Source organism: Phycodurus eques, chromosome 13 (assembly GCF_024500275.1).
Source record: "Phycodurus eques isolate BA_2022a chromosome 13, UOR_Pequ_1.1, whole genome shotgun sequence".
NCBI classification, from domain to species: domain Eukaryota; kingdom Metazoa; phylum Chordata; class Actinopteri; order Syngnathiformes; family Syngnathidae; genus Phycodurus; species Phycodurus eques.
This window is the reverse complement of record NC_084537.1, coordinates 8,520,692-8,536,851: the sequence shown is the minus strand read 5'-3', so window position 1 is coordinate 8,536,851 and position 16,160 is coordinate 8,520,692. Positions and strand designations below refer to the sequence as shown.

General features: G+C 39.5%; 1 protein-coding gene across 1 annotated transcript; it reads left to right on the top strand.

The window, feature by feature from the left end:
- The first annotated feature begins 4,069 nt into the window (after window positions 1–4,069).
- On the top strand, window positions 4,070–15,516 carry LOC133411621 (uncharacterized). The gene is made up of 13 exons (XM_061694192.1): window positions 4,070–4,178; window positions 5,343–5,450; window positions 6,179–6,385; window positions 7,657–7,758; window positions 8,636–8,786; window positions 9,176–9,465; window positions 9,641–9,751; window positions 10,897–11,038; window positions 11,112–11,416; window positions 11,515–11,616; window positions 13,621–13,762; window positions 13,845–13,961; window positions 15,061–15,516. The coding sequence occupies exons 2-13, from the start codon at window positions 5,349–5,351 to the stop codon at window positions 15,111–15,113; spliced, it is 1,824 nt and encodes a 607-aa protein (XP_061550176.1). The 5' UTR covers window positions 4,070–4,178; window positions 5,343–5,348; the 3' UTR covers window positions 15,114–15,516.
- Window positions 15,517–16,160: the final 644 nt, after the last annotated feature.

Genomic DNA, 16,160 nt, shown 5'->3' with positions numbered 1-16,160 from the left:
AATTCCATTGCAACATGCTGCCAATTTCTTTTGTCTTGAGTTTGTTGTCACATTTCCGTTGGGCCAATTATATATTACTCGTGCACTCACTGTAGTAGTCTCGCCACGCTGCACTCTTTGCATATCTGTTGTTGACTAATGCTGGCCACTCATGCCAGAGTAGCATCTGCCCCACTTGCACACCGACTGAGGAGTATCTGCAACATTTGAACAATCAACATTGTCCCAGATGATCGCACTACTCGTCACTTTAAACCGCATGCACTCCTTGAAGTCTCGGCGCCCTTTGCACAATGGTCATTGCGCCGGACTATTGCTATATTAGTCATTCGAACTGCTCTAAGTGCTGGAGGACTCTGCATTTTGTTTGCACAATTGTAAAAATAAATAAATAAATAAATGTTGTACCAACATTACCAGATAGCTAGGAACCCTCTATTGCTCAGTGACTGTTTTTGTCAATGTCTTTATGTCTTAAAAGTGTTCGCTGTCAATTGACTGTCTGTTGTCATACTAGAATACTACTCCAGCTACCGGAGACAAATTCCCTGTGTGTTTTTGGAACATACTTGGCAAATAAAGATGATTCTGATTCCGATATTAGGGGTAAGTGTTCTCTTTTTTTATAGGGCTGCACTATGTATTGTTTGAGCATAGCCATGCGCAGTAGTCACATCGCAGGGTCCTGTGCAACGTTGGTGTATATGCAGTCAATCAACTGCAATATTAATAAGTGACCAGCAGAGCGACCTAGTTGTACATGCTAATAAGATTAGCGCTGATGTTACAGTAAGTTGTAACCCATCAAACAACACACACGGAGCAGCACACTGTGTTATATCTTTTTTGTTTTTTGTTTTTTGTATGATAACTATTAATGCGGACAGGGGAAACAATTTCACGCCTGCATTTACTCGATCTCTCTTCAGAATGTGATGAACAGATAAATCTCATAGATTATATTGAAATGAAATCCTTTAGCCTTTGGAGGAATGGGAAAGGAGAGAAAAGTACCTTCTTATCTTTATCTTTGTCATTTTTACTATAATATTGATGTATTTCCTCTTTAAGGTTGATGAGGGAAAAAATGTGTGGGGTGAAGTTATGCTTGTATTTCAGTTTTCTAGAGTGAGGAACCTGTATTCAGAAATTACTGTACTGTATCTTTTCTTTCTGCAAAAATGTCTGGGAAAAAACATGCATTGAAACTGTATACATTTATAACAACATTTACAGTAACTTCCTAACCCATTGTATTGGTTAACATCATTTCATTTTACTTATTACAAAGAGCGTACGGTTGTTCTATCAATGTGATGGTCATATGTATATCAGACGTGAAAGGAAGTTTTAAAAGAAAACTGTAACTTGGGCCAGACGTTGAGTTGCAAAATATCCTAATGCAGCTAAAAAGACGCAAAACAAACTACCTAATGCCTGTAAGAGTTGCCTTGGTGTTAAGTTGTGGTGCTAGTAATATCTTAATGAAGTAACGAACAACAACGCAGCGAGGAGCTGGTTAATATTACATTTTTTAAGGACTTTGCTTCAAATATGATATATATATATATATATATATATATATATATATATATATATATGTGTGTGTGTGTATATTGTGTATGTAGTGATTCTTTTTTGAATTTTCATTTTGTTTCGTCCAGAGGGAATAATAAGAGGCTCCAGTTTCAATTTTATGTCAATTATTTATGGGGTTTTAAAAATAAGTAACATTATTATTATAATTTTTGTAAGCAACAGCTGTATAGTGTAATGTTATGTCAAGTCATAAAATAAACTAAATCAAAACAAGAAACACATTTTTGCTGTTTGGTTGTATATTTTAGTTGAGTATCTCTGAGTAATTCACCATTTACTGTGATACAACTGCTGCACCATGTATGCTACGATAGTCATTGCCATGAAAGGACAAATATTTTTAAAAATTACTCATGTTTTTGTTAATGAGTGTTTCAGCGGCATTTTGTTGTGCATGATTTTTCTTTTTTTTTTAAATCATGTCCTCAAAAAACATGTCGTAAAAACCTGAAATGAGTCAACTCCTGAAATGTCGTGCGTCAGGTCAGCACGATTTACCATAACTACCATAGCACAGCACCTTTGTGACGTGTAGAGAGAGTAGCACCACACATGAATTCATTGTTGTCTTCGGCTCAAACGGGTTTTTCTTGTTGGCCAAAAAAACCCGATGTACTGCGTGAAGAGTCACATGCTGTACACATGCTAGATTCCAACCTCCGTTGATAATAACATGGGGCAAATTAGTTTTGTGTCGGATTGTGACGAAGGCGTACGGACTCCAAATTCTCTTTAAAGTTGACAAAATAAACTACAAAATGTGTTGGGTCGGCTGAAGACTGGAATTTTTCTTTGATGTTGACAACAACATGTTAGGGTCACTGAATGGACAATGTTTACAAAACACGTGTACGGTCATTGAAGACTAAATGGTTTTTGGTGTTTGAAAGCAATGTGTGAGGTTCATCGTTCCCTAATTATCTTTGATGTTTACAAAAATTTCCGTTGGCTGAAGACTGAATAGTTCTTTGACAATTACAAAACAGGTATGTTGGACTCAAAACTGTCGTTGATGCCTACAGAAATTCCTATTACCGAAACCGAATACCAGCTAACGTTAGGGCCATTAAATCATGTGGAATTTCTTTTATGTGTACAAAACTTAGGTTCAAGACTGAATTGTCTTTGATGTTAAGAGAACACATGCTAGGTCCTTAAACAAATTCAGTTTTCTTTGATGTTTCCAACAAATTGTTGGGTTCATTGAAGACCAAATTGACTTAGATGTTTTGTCTATTGAACCCGTTAAATTGTCTTTGATTTTACAAAAACATACACTATGCTCATTGAAGACCTGTACGCAAGGTTCATTGAAGACTAACCTGTCGTTGATGTTGCCCAAATGGTGGCATTATCTTTGATGTTTAAGGGTTGTTTGAGACTCAATAGTCTTCAAGATTTACAAAATTGTGTATATTGGGTTTATTCAAGACACAAATTGTCATTGATGTTTTCAAAAATGCACGTTTGGTTGTTTTTCCCGGGGGTGAACGTTCATGTGGATGCTTGCATAGGTGTGTGTCAGTCCAGGCTGTCCCACCTCTGACCATGAGTCATCTGATCTGTGCCGTTTTTTTGTTTTTCCAGGTGAGCACACGTTGAATTGCATGACAAAATCTTTGCCACATGATACGCTTATTTTTTCCAAGTTTGGAAAACATGACAAAAGAAGCATTTTTTAAAAATACACCTCCTACTGACGCAACTCGCTCATCGACTTCCTCTACCGTTGACGTAAGAAGGGTGCAAGATGGCTTGGTCATAAAAGAGTTGGCATTGTTGTTGTTGTTTTTTTTTTTTTTTTGTGAGTCATCACACCCTGCCACCAAGCTTTTGGATTTCATGTTCTGATTGAAAGCTGCTATTTTCTGTTTGGTAACGTCAATTGCGAGAATTAAATATTTCTCATCATGTAAGGTGTCCAAAAAAGTCTCAAAAAACCTGCTGAACTTACGACTTAGCTTCCGGTTTTACTGCTATGCACAAGCTACACCTTACATTTTGTTTTTGACCTTTTTGAAAGTATCACCGAGGTGTCATACAGTATGTTTCTAAGACGTGTCCCAGTTTGACATAATTGAGTATTAGTTTTCCTAGTGTTAATTATCTAACGACAACAGTGTTTAAAAAAAACTGAATAGGATGACGGTAATTATCTTTAATTACAAATGAGTGAATGGGCATAACAGCCATGGGTTGTAATCAAATATGCTAATCTTCTTATGTGCGCTTTCCCTTCGATATGGAGTCTATACGTGAGTGTTTTTGTTTTATTATCATACAATTTCTGTACATTGGTACCTGCACACGTGAAAGACAGTAAGCGTGACTGCACGGGAAAAACCTTTTGCGTAACTTGTCAAAAGCTCCTGTGCATTTTAGCGTGATGAGGAAATGAAAAAGCAACTTGCAGGCACGGGTATTTCTTCAAGCTGCCACGCCTTAGCGCAGTATCATCGCCAAGGTGTGCGTGTGCGTATTTAAGGAGTCGACCTGCTTCCTACACTCATTCGTCCGCTCAAAGAAAAGGGAAAAAGATACTCAAGACAACATCATTTTAAATTTGTACAAGATTAAAGGTAAGCCTTTCCAAATTCATACTTTAGACCACATTGTATTATTTAATTAGGGGAATGTTTTTTTTTTAAACTAATACAGACATGCTGGAAATATATTTTAACTGTAGATGTACCAAAAAAAAGTATCTTAAAACTCGAAAAGTTGTGAACTTTTATCTGAATAAAAAGAGTTTGTTAAGGTGTGCAACATTCTGGGAATTAAAAAAAAAAAGAACTTTACAACATGATTAAGGTGTAGATCCAAATTTGATGAATCGTTAACATATATCTGAAATTCAAAGGGTCCGCCTCTAGAGTTGCAAAATTCAGTTTTCTTTTTTTTTTTTTTTTTTTCTTTTTTCATCCATCCCTCCATTTTCCATACCGCTTCTCGTCACTAGGGCTCTGGGCCTGCTGGAGCCTATCCCAGGCTCGAGGGGAGGTACACCCTGAACTGGTCGCCAGCCAATCGCACACACATTCACACCTACGGGCAATTTAGTGTTCAATTACGCTTTTTTGGAATGTGGAAGGAAACCGAGTACCCGATAGAAAACCCACGCAGACATGCAAACTCCACAGAGGCGAGGCCGGATTTGAAACCGGGTCCTCAGAACTGTGATGTGGATGTGCTAACCAGTCGTCCACCATGCCGCCGGGAATTGTGAACATTACATCATGATTAATACAAATTTAAGGTAATTACCGGAGATTTTTGTAATCACCCGATAAAAATAACATTTTGAAATGTTATGAATTGTGAACCCGTATCCGAAATACCAAGAAGTCTGCCTCAAGTAACATTTGGGGAATGTTTTATTTATTTATTATATTGTGAACTTTACATAAAGATTAAGAGGAATACAAGAGTCTGCTTCTGGTTGCTAAATTTCAGGGGGATTTTTAAAGTTGTGAATTCAAGGGGAATTGGGAATGGATTAAGGGGAATTCATCGGGAAAACAAGGAATGTATTGTTTTATTGTTGTTTTAAATAAAATACAACGATAGAATACACCCATAAGCCTCATCCAATGTAAATTTTAGACAAAGTCATGAATGGATAAGGTAAGTATTGATGTATTATTTACTTTGGAACAACATTGTTCTTTTCTCTTTTTTGGAACAAATATTGATATGATAGAAATATATTTGAACAAAGTAGTCATGTTCTGCTCGTTTTTCAGTTTACAATGCATCGAGGAATCATCCTCGTCGTGACGATGTTGGCCGTCCTGGCAGCATTTCCGGCTGTGCGGGGAACGGCACACTTGACTTTCGACAATACCACAGAGGTTTGCTTCCTGCTTCTCGTTGACTCGAATTGTCTTTGATATTTACAAAAAAATATGTATATGAAGGATCACTGAATACATTTCTATTTATTTTTACAAAAAAAAAAAAAAAATTTGTTTTTAGGAACTTATGTAGAAAACTAATTTTCCTTGCTTACAAAAACATGCTTTGTTCATTAAAGACTGCAATTGTCTGAAGTTTAAAAAAATACATATATAAAGGATCATTGAAGAAATGTTTTATACAAATAAAATGTCCTTGATGCCTACGAAACGTATGCTTTGTTCATGAAAGATGTGACAAAAACATGTATATTAAGATCATAAGTCTTAACTTGTCCTTGATGCCACCAAAAACCCTTTATACTTTGTTAACTGAAGACAAATTTGTATTTAACACGTTAGCTTTGTTGGACTAGTTGACTTTAACGTTAGGTTCATTGAAGACTTAAATTGTCTTTGATGTTACCAAGAACATGTATGTTAGGTTCACTGAAGAATGATAGTAAATGGTCATCACTGGTTACAAAAAAAACATACATTAGGTGCATTCAAGAACTGCCTGGTCTTAGATGGTGCCAAAAACACATTAGGCGTTTGATATATTGTCTTTGAAGTTTTCAAAAAGACAGCCAACTGTCTTTGAGGTTTCGTGTTTTTTTTGCCAAATTTCACGACCTGCCTTCAGTCGATTATTAAAGGCAAACCTTTGCGTGGTCTTCCTCCAGGCGAATGTGACCCGGGAAGGCTGTGACATGAGCGTCCTATGCCTGGAGCTGCCGGAAGACTGCGACCCCGAGGGCAACACCGCCTGTTTGTTTACATCCTTGAACGCAACCGCTCCCATGGCTCCAGACGGATTCAACCTGTCCGTTGGACTCAGTGGAAACTCTTCGGAATTAATCGCCTTCGGACTCACACAGAATTTCTCTGAGGTGAGAGGCGACAAGGAACATGAAACAAGTTGAGCGATGAGAATATTCTGTCGCCTTGCGGTAGAAACCTAACGTAGTCATTTTTTTAAATTGTGTACATTTATCTAAAATACAATTGAAGTCCACATACTGTATGTTTGTCAAATTCTGTCATCATTGAGGGCAATTTATGAGAATTACCAGGAATATACTGGCACCGCCCAATAGAAATCTCCATATTCTGTCAATCTGAAATACAAAGAAGTTTGCTTTTCATCGCCAAATTCCAGAAATCTTCAAAAATGGTGAACTTTGCGCCATCGTTATAGGAAATGTATGTGACTCCATTTGAAATCCCTGCATTCTTTGAATCCAATATATAAAGACAGCCACAGAGGGTTGCCAAATTCCAGAAATCTTCTAAATTTTCAACTTTCCATCACAATTAGAGGGAAATTATGGAAATTACCGGGAGAATATTGCCACCATCCAATAGAAATCATGCATCGCAACATTTTGTGAGATGTGTACTTTTGCCCAGAACATAAAAAAGTTTTTTGCCCAGAACATAAAAAAAATGTGGGTTGCCAAATTGAGGGAATTTTCAAAATTGTAAACTTTTCACCATCATTAAGATTCATTTATAGGAATTAGCAGTAGAATATTATCACCGCCTAATAGAAATCACTTCGATCCAAATCTTTTGAATCTTAAATACAAAGAAGCCCAAAAATAGTCCATCCATCCATTTTCCATGCCGCTTCTCCTCACTAGGGTCGTGGGGTGCTGGAGCCTATCCCAGCTAACTCTGGGCGAGAGGGGGGGTACACCCTGAACTGGTCGCTCGCCAATTGCAGGCCCACAAATAGTGGGAATTTCCATTTTAATTGTGAACTTTGCATCACGATTAAGAGGAATTACCAGGAGTACATTGTCGCCACCTAATAGAAATCTCTACATTATGTGAATCATAAATGCAAAGAAGCCAAATTCTGGGAATTTTCAAAATGTTGAACTTTACATCATAATTAAGGGGAATATATGGTCATTTCTAGTATATTGTCGCTGCCCAATAAAAATCATGTGTCTAAACATTTTGTGAGTTGTGTATCTTTATCCAAAAATAAACCAAATAGCCTGCTGAAAGTTGCCAAATTCAGGCAATTTTCAAAATGGTGAACTTTTCATCATTATTAAGCGGAATTTATGTGAATTCTAAAGTATTGCTTGATTTCTTTAGATCAGGATTTTTGTGCGCATGACCTAACTCTTCAATCTTCGTCACCCCACAGGGAGTCACCCAACTGTTTGTCTGTGGAATGAACGGCAATGGGACTTTTTTCTTCCAAACCCTGGAGAGAAGGGAAAATGGAACTCTGACGCCAAACGAGAGGGTACGCCTTCCTTCCTTCTTTCCTTTGCCGAGACACATACCTGTCCTAAAATGTCTTGCGACTAAACTATGTTGTTAAGCTCATGTGATGAATTAGCATGTGATTAGTCAGTGTTCCCTTTCAAACCTGTTCCTGTGTCAACTCCAACAAAACTTGGCAGCAGAATGGGAGGCTCTTTCAGCACAGCCTGGACAAAACTGCTTGAATCATTATTTTGGGAGTTGTTTTTTGTGGAGTGATCTCTGTGGCCACGAAGAAATACTTGCAATACATACAGTAGAGCGAGTATTTGTAAACCCTTTGGGTCCAGGGAATTTCCATTTTATAATCATAACGTCAATTAAACGACTACCGTGTGTACCCCTAAATGCCCTAGGGATTAAAAAATTGCCCTTTTTTTGGGGGGGGGGGGGATGTTAATTCATTTTTATCTGAGGAAATACATTTTTGAAATTTAGATGTTTTTCCCACTCAAAAAAAAGTGCTGATCTTTACAAGAACAAAGATCTCCCGGTATTTTTTTTTCTCATTCATTTTTATACGTGCACAGATGTCAAATTTATGTCAAGATACATCACAATCATAGCTTTTAATTGGCCAAAAGCTAAGGTAGGGAGGGGTAATATGTTTAGTTAGTATGTTTGTTATCTTATTGAAGTGCCCCGTCCCAATATTTAGGTATGATGTTTTAAAAAATTATATATTATATTATACTATATTTACGGACCCCTCCTGAGTTGTGCATCATACACCAAGAACTTCATCGAAGTAATATGTCTTCTTACCTCTCCGTGTACATGAACAATGAACAGAATATGAGTTTTTGGGAAAACAAACCCTTTATACTTCCTCTATTCTTTCCTTATCCCACCCTCAGATCACGACTCAGATCCGCAACAGAGTGGAAGGGAACAGCATCCAATGTGAATTTACTATTCCAAATGTGAACACAAGCCTGAAGGGCGAGACTCTGGATGGGACCACAGCAGTTGTCATCCTGGGGAATGGAATGGTGAATCAAACCAGCGGTAAGTGATGTTGCTACTACTACTACTTCACCTTTAGTTCGCCAAAGGGGTTCATAAAAATGTTTCAACTAAGACCGTAGGTCTCGGACCAGTTGATTCTGTCTGCACCTATGAACTTTCCATCATCAAATCCCATGAATTTTTAATATTGCGCACATTCCATCATTACTGAGTTAGTCATTTATTTATGGGAAGAACATGGAATATATTGTGGTCGTCTAGTACAACATACACAACTGAACCACACGACGAGGGGCACCAACTAGACTTCCATTAAAACCATCTACAGGGTGCTGTTGTGAAAGCAACCCTAGATCCTCAAGGTTATCAGTATTCGTTCAGGGACTCATGTCTCATGTCTAAAGCACTCGTGGTTCTGCCCTCTTTAGCGCTGACCGAGTCCTTCGATGCCAGGCTGAACAGCAATCGGGTGAACCTCACCGACGCACAGGGCACTGTCATCCTTCCAAAAATTCTGAACATCAACCGTGATGGCTGTGGAAACGAGAAACTGTGCATTGAGTCACCAAAAAATTGTGACCCTCAGTCCACTGACACGTGTCTGTTCACGTCCTTGGATACCACCACTCCCGCGGATGAGACCTTTAACATCTCAGTGGAGCTCGCCGGAGAGTCCACCGGATACATCGCTATGGGATTCACACAGAATGCGTCGGAGGTAAGGCACACTGGGACTGAATCAAACGGGCTGAGATTCAGGAATTTTCTTTGTCAAAAATTGTGAACTTTACATTATAATTAAGGAACATTTCCCCCAACCATTCCAGACCGCTGACAAAGAACCAGCAACCAAGACCACCCTCACTGATATCACTCTATTTCTGTCTCCTCAGGGTGTCACCAATCTTTACATCTGCGGCATAAACAGCAGTGACGGTAACTCATTTACGTTCCGAACACTGGACAGAAACAACACCGACGATTCACTCACTGAAGTGGAGAGGGTGAGGCTTCCACTTTACTTCCACATACATCATTGGTGGACTACCAGAGGTGGCAGTGAATCACATATGTGTACGTCAGAAGTAAGTCTCAAGACTTACCTTCGCGTTTCGAGCAAGTCCTAAGATACTGTGGCAAAAATCAAGCAAGGCAAGTCGAGTCCCTACGAAATATTAAGCTAGTCCAGAGTCCGGTCAAGTCATTGCTTGGGTTAAGCAAGTCATAGTAAGTCAAGTCAAATGTAATCATCTTCGGGGCTCCCTCCATAAAATGTCCTTCGTGAAGTGGCTTCTGCACTCCACATTATAGCATACTTATAGCACACTGGTGGCTTTCCCGGTTTGCATGCACTACAAAAAAAAATATTTTCTTACATACACAAAATAAATGGCACACTATCTTCATGCAGATTTTCAAATGCATACAGGCAAGACTTCTCAAGTCATGTAATTCAGGTCTTAAGACATGGCAAGTTTCACAAATACCATGTTAAACTCAAGCCCGACTTGGAAGTTCATTTATGGTTAGCCCTGTGGAATGAGGAGCCATCTCCTTTTTGAGGACTTCTGACATACCATACCATAAAAAAATATATATACTCTACAGTCACAGATATACATAGAAGCTCTCCAACATCCATCCGCCCAAACGCCATCTACCATACATATCGAACAACCATGGCAACCCCAATCCAACATGACAATTCAAATAAATACAGCATAGACACAATATTCATTTTCAAACAACCCAGCACACCCAGCTGCAACCCTCGCGAGGGGCAGCAGTATAGAAGATAGATGAATGGACTAGAACTTAATTAATTTTGACAATTTGACAACTAAAAGCACTCACATTAATTGTTCAGTTGAGGCAGAAGTGTGTTTTTAATGACCCAAAAGAGCTGGTGGCTCTTCTGGCATGGTATTCCAGGGAAGCAGCTTTAAATTTGAAGGTGAGTCTTTTGTAAGTTTTTGCTAAGCAAGTCCCAAGTCCTAAAATTGCCAACTTAACTTAAGTCAAGTCATTTGACTCAAGTCCCCACCTCTGGAATCAACTGCTCATTTTAGTTTCTTGGCAAATCCTTCTTGGCTCTGCATTAGGCTTCAATTAGTCACAATGTATGTCTACTGTATCTCCACCTTTCCAGCAAGTGGCCGATCTCTGCGGTGTTGTGAACGGCATGTCCATCCAATGTACTTTCACCATCGTTGACATGAACGCCACTGCCATGACCAGAGAGACTGGAACCGTCAACTCCATCTTGTTGGGAAACGGAACCATAAACGGAAGTGAGTGAGACGTTCAAACCTGTTGGCCATAACGAAGACAAAGACATTCCTCACCTCCGCTTCCGTTCTCCAGGTGTCATTGAAACCTTTAACGTCGTCAGAGACAGCGGACCCTTGGACGTCACGGACCCCGCCGCTAACATCAACAACTCTATGTTGGAGGTGCTGGCCTTGAACATTACCCGGGAAGGTTGTGGTGAAACTAATTTGTGTGTGGAGATCCCGAACGACTGCGACCCCTTGACCAACAACATGTGTCAGTTCATGTCGAGCAACGTCACTGTTTCCACGATGACCAATGTCTTCAACATGACTGTCAGACTCAGCGGATATTCCATGGGATACTTCGCACTCGGACTGGCCCAGAATGCATCGGAGGTGAGGCACACTGCCAGATCAGATGGTGTTGAACCAGAAGGAGGCGGTAGAAGACTGAAGTGTTGCTCACCACAATTTTTTCCTCCATTTGTCCACAGGGCACAAGCTCAATTTTTGCCTGTGGAAATGACACTGGGGGACCCTTCTTAAGAACTTTCACTAGAAACAACACTGATGGCAATTTTACTTCAAATGACAGGGTGAGGCTTCCACCATTTGACCATTTTTATCTCCTCACATAGCTACATACCACACACGCACACACTATATTCTGAAAAGCATTTGCTCACCTGCCTTGACTCACATATGATTTTAAGCGATACCCCATTCTAAACCCAAATGGTTTAATATGTTGGTCTACCCTTTGTAGCTATAACAGCTTCAACTCTTATAGGAAGGCTTTCAACGAGGTTTAAGAGTGAGTTTATGGTCATTTTTGCCAATTCTTCCAGGTGCATATTTGTGCGGTCACACACTGATGTCGGACGAGAAGGCCTGACTCACTGTCCACTTGAAATCCACCCACAGATGTTCTATCGGGTTGAGGGCAGGACTCTGTGCAGGCCAGTAGAGTTCATCCATACCAAATTCTATCATCCAAGTCTTTACGGACTTTGCTTTGTATACTGGTGCACAGACATGTTGGAACAGGAAGGGGTAATCCCCAAACTGTTTGACTGTCCAAAATCTCTTGGTATGCTGAAGCATTCAGAGTTCCTTTCACTGGTGCTCAGGGGCCAATATTTTGGACATTTCCAACTTTGTAGGATCAGTTTATAGATGGCCCCTTCCTGTTCCAACATGATCGTGCATCAGTGCCCAAATCACGGTTCGTAAAAACATGGATGAGAGAGTTTGATGTGGATGAACTAGACTGGCCTGCACAATCCTGACCAACATTATGGAACACTTTGAGATGAATTTACAGCGGACACCGAGAGCCAGGCTTTCTTGTCCAACATCAGTATGTAACCTCACAAATACGCTTCTGGAAAAATGCTCATAAATTCCCGTAAACACACTCCTAAACCTTGTGGAAAGTCTGTCCAGAAGAGTTTAAAATGTTATGATTGCAGAGGGTGGACCGATGTCATATTAAACCCTATGGATTAAGAATGGGATGTCACATATGTTCATATATCTGAGTCAAGGCAAGTGAGCGTATACCTTTGGCAATAGAGTGTATGTTGAGAAATGATTAAGTTAGATTTTCTATGGGCAATATCACACAAAACTGTTCCCCAAAAAGGCCTTTTTTCAGACACAAAACACTCTTTCTCCAGAACCCATCATCCGAATTTCAAAATTCTTTGTGCCTGTACGCAGGTTGAAATGGCCATTCCAACCAGACTTAGCATTTTGAAAGACATTTTTGGCAAACACTGTCACGTTGAAACTATATATATATATATATATATATATATTATTTTTTTTATACATACACTTTTGTGTCAGTCTGACATGAAATCAAACTAAAGTGTTCCTCGTGGCTAAAAATATTGACACCCAGGGTTGCCAACATTTTTTAGCATGACTGTATTACACTAAAGAGGCATTGGAAAATTCTTATTAGAAATCATGACTAAAAAGTCATGAATTGATTTTAAAAAAATAAGCCTACCTAGAGGCATATATTGGGATATGGTAGCCTACATACAATGTTTGTTTTTTGAAAACCTACCTGTTCCTTAGGACCCCAACTGTACTCCCCACACTGTAAAAAAAAAAAAAAAAAAAAAAAAAAAAAATAGTAGTTGGCTGAACTAAAAACAAATAAGAAATGTAAATATTTCCACTGATATTTTTAAGGTATTTCATTTCAGGTGGTGTTGAGCACAAGCCACAAGACTTATCTAGCTAAGTAGAAATAAAATTCAAAATATCTGTGGAAATTACTTATGCTGAGCAAACTCCTCGTTTTACAGTGTGGGGAAAGAGACTCGTGCAACTCGCAATTCCAGCAAATGGTCATCGACAGCGCTCGTTACTTATATAGTGGGGGAGGCCCGACTCACATTGTTCCTTGGTGACTTTGAAATCCAGAAAGTTTAGTTTTACTCTTTACTTCAGAAAATCAGTATTAAATTGTTCTCAGCCTTTGCACACGTCTTCAGCACTTACCTTCAAACATATTTAATGCATTTAGAAACCAAACACATAAATGACTTTAACAACGCCCCCCCATCACCACCTTCTGTCCACAGGGCGTTACCGGTGCACGTTTTGATGTGAGCGGTAGATCCATCGAATGCGAGTTCACCATATTAAATTTAAACGATGTAGAAACCAGGGAGACCGACGGAGTCATTGCAGACGTCATATTAGGAAATGGAACGGTGAATGGAAGTAAGTCAAAAGACGCTCATCCAAAAGGAAGGAAGGAGGTGTTTTGGAAGGACTCACTCACCTCTATGCCATCATTTTTCAGCTATGCTCAACTCCTTGACTGTCCTTCTGGTTGAGCGTGTGACCCTCACCACACCCACTGGTGAAATCGCCCCCGCGGAGATAGAGAATGGTGCCCGGGCCGGAAGGAGCAGTGACGGTAAATCACGATTGCATTTTAAAGTGGGTCTTGAGCTGGGGAGTGGGTTTTGAGCATTGCAGCAATTATCTGTGTTGATGCTGATCATGTTCTAGTTCAGGGGGTCTCAACTGGTCTCATTGTGGTCGATGAATTGCGAGCCACTTTTGTCAAAGTGACAAAGAAGTCAACCAGTTATCGGAAACAGGCCTGTTGTCTTTTTAAACAAAAATACAACCCAAATATCAAAATTGGATGGCGACCGTGAGCAGAAACTGAGAAAGAACATGACAGTTGCCTGTATAAAAGGTATATAAAATATAAGTAAGGTGCTCTCTAACTTCTATTAATTTTGTAGTAGCATTATGAACTCATAATAAAGACTCTACTGGACCCCTGCGAGTTTCCGATGCTTGCTTTTCCAAATAATAATTAAAAAATAAAATATATACATAAAATTATGACGATATCATGATACATTGATTTTGCTTTCCCAACCAGTGTGCCATGAGAGCTCTTTAGGTGGGCTGTGTAAATTCAAATTTCACTTCATTAGTCAGAAAAGTATTTATTTACAACAAATACAGTATCTTGTTTGGTGGTGTGCCATGAGATTTTTCGAAAGTAAAATATATGTGCTTTGGCTCAATAAAGGTTGGGAATCACTCATGGGGATATAAAAGCATGTATCATTTTGGGTCAGTAACTTATCCCAGAACTAATGTTAAACAACAGTTCCCATGGATGGAACACCAAGTTGGTCTTCCAAAAGTTCCCACGGTGCGGTTCCTGAACCTTTTGAGTAGCAATATGACAAGTGGCCACCATTTATGTGGAATTTTCTTAAAACATGGAATGACCACTTCAAACACCTCTAATATCATCCAAAACAAATAGATTCAGGAAAAAACCTATTGATGACTAAAGTATTCATGAAGTTCCTAGTGTAAGATTCCTGAACATTTCGAGATGACCACCCTTCCGTCAGGGATAGTAACTTACTCCAAAAGTTAAGTTAGGCAAGTCTTACCAATAAAAATAAAGGCAACTGTCAATTGTCAGATTCAAGCCATAGTAGAATTCTAATGAAAAATGATTGTAAATTCTCTTCCCCGTGTAGCTATGCTGATCCTGATGAGCCTAGTCACACTGCTGGCTGCACTCCAAGGCTAAGAAGAGTGTAAAAGTGGCAGACGAGGAGGCCATCCATTCATTCCAATGAATTACAGCGCTCTCAGTACGCCCGTGAAAACATCACATCGTGTGTTCTGATCATATTTAGTTGTTTGTTGTTATTTTGTCTGTTTGCATGTCTTCTTTTTTACGAAACTGTGCAAAGAAGCCATCGTGTGAGTGAGTGGAGCCGCAACGGCTCATATGAGGGGGGCAGTCATCATGAAAGCGGCTCATTCGACTCAATTAGACGTGTCTGGTCTGACGAGTTTGAACTGTTTGAGTAGAAACCCAGCCCTAATAACAATTATTTGTTGTCTGTCTTCTTTTATGTGCCAGAAATGTGAAGTATTTATGGATGCCAAAACCATCATGAATAAAGTTTAAACTATGAGTCACTCTAGGACTGTTCAAATGTGATTTCATTTAAGTAGTGGGACATTATTAATTCAGTAGTCATTTATGAAAAGATATCCTCGACTTAAAATGCTCCCTGTCGAACCACCAAGGTACTTTTCCCTTCAGAGGTACTTCAGTTTTTTTTTCTTGGGCTTTCCTCATATTCAGTAGTGTCACCCTATAACCTTTTGAAAACTCAGCCCAGTTTCCTTGGGGACTGTGAAATTTGGTAGCTATGTGTCTCCTGAGTAGCCCCACAAAAAGGTTTCAAGGAGCCATGCCCAAAAAGACACAGGAAGTCAGCTATTTTGGTCAATTTCTATGGGTCCTACAGAGGAAACTCCCGAGAGATTTCGTCAGATTTGTACCACATTTTAACCACGTATTATAGACAGATTGGCAAAGCTAAATAGCAAACAATTTGAGTTGTCATCATTGCCTGTGGGTGGGACACGACAGCAAAGTTTCATAACTTCCCGTGAACTACGCTGTCATGAAACAATGCTTGTCATTGTGTTAAAATTAAGTTCAGTAAGGCGGCACGGTGACCGACTGGTTAGAGCGTCTGCCTCACAGTTCTGAGGACCGGGGTTCAATCCCCGGCCTCGCCTGTGTGGAGTTTGCATGTTCTCCCCGTGCCTGCATGGG

Excerpts from the sequence above, each read along its gene's own strand:
- LOC133411621 (XM_061694192.1), top strand. The coding sequence starts at position 5,349 with ATGCATCGAGGAATCATCCTCGTCGTGACGATGTTGGCCGTCCTGGCA. Across the intron at positions 5,451-6,178 it reads CTTTCGACAATACCACAGAG|GCGAATGTGACCCGGGAAGG; the intron begins GTTTGCTTCCTG and ends GTCTTCCTCCAG. Across the intron at positions 11,039-11,111 it reads AAACGGAACCATAAACGGAA|GTGTCATTGAAACCTTTAAC; the intron begins GTGAGTGAGACG and ends TCCGTTCTCCAG.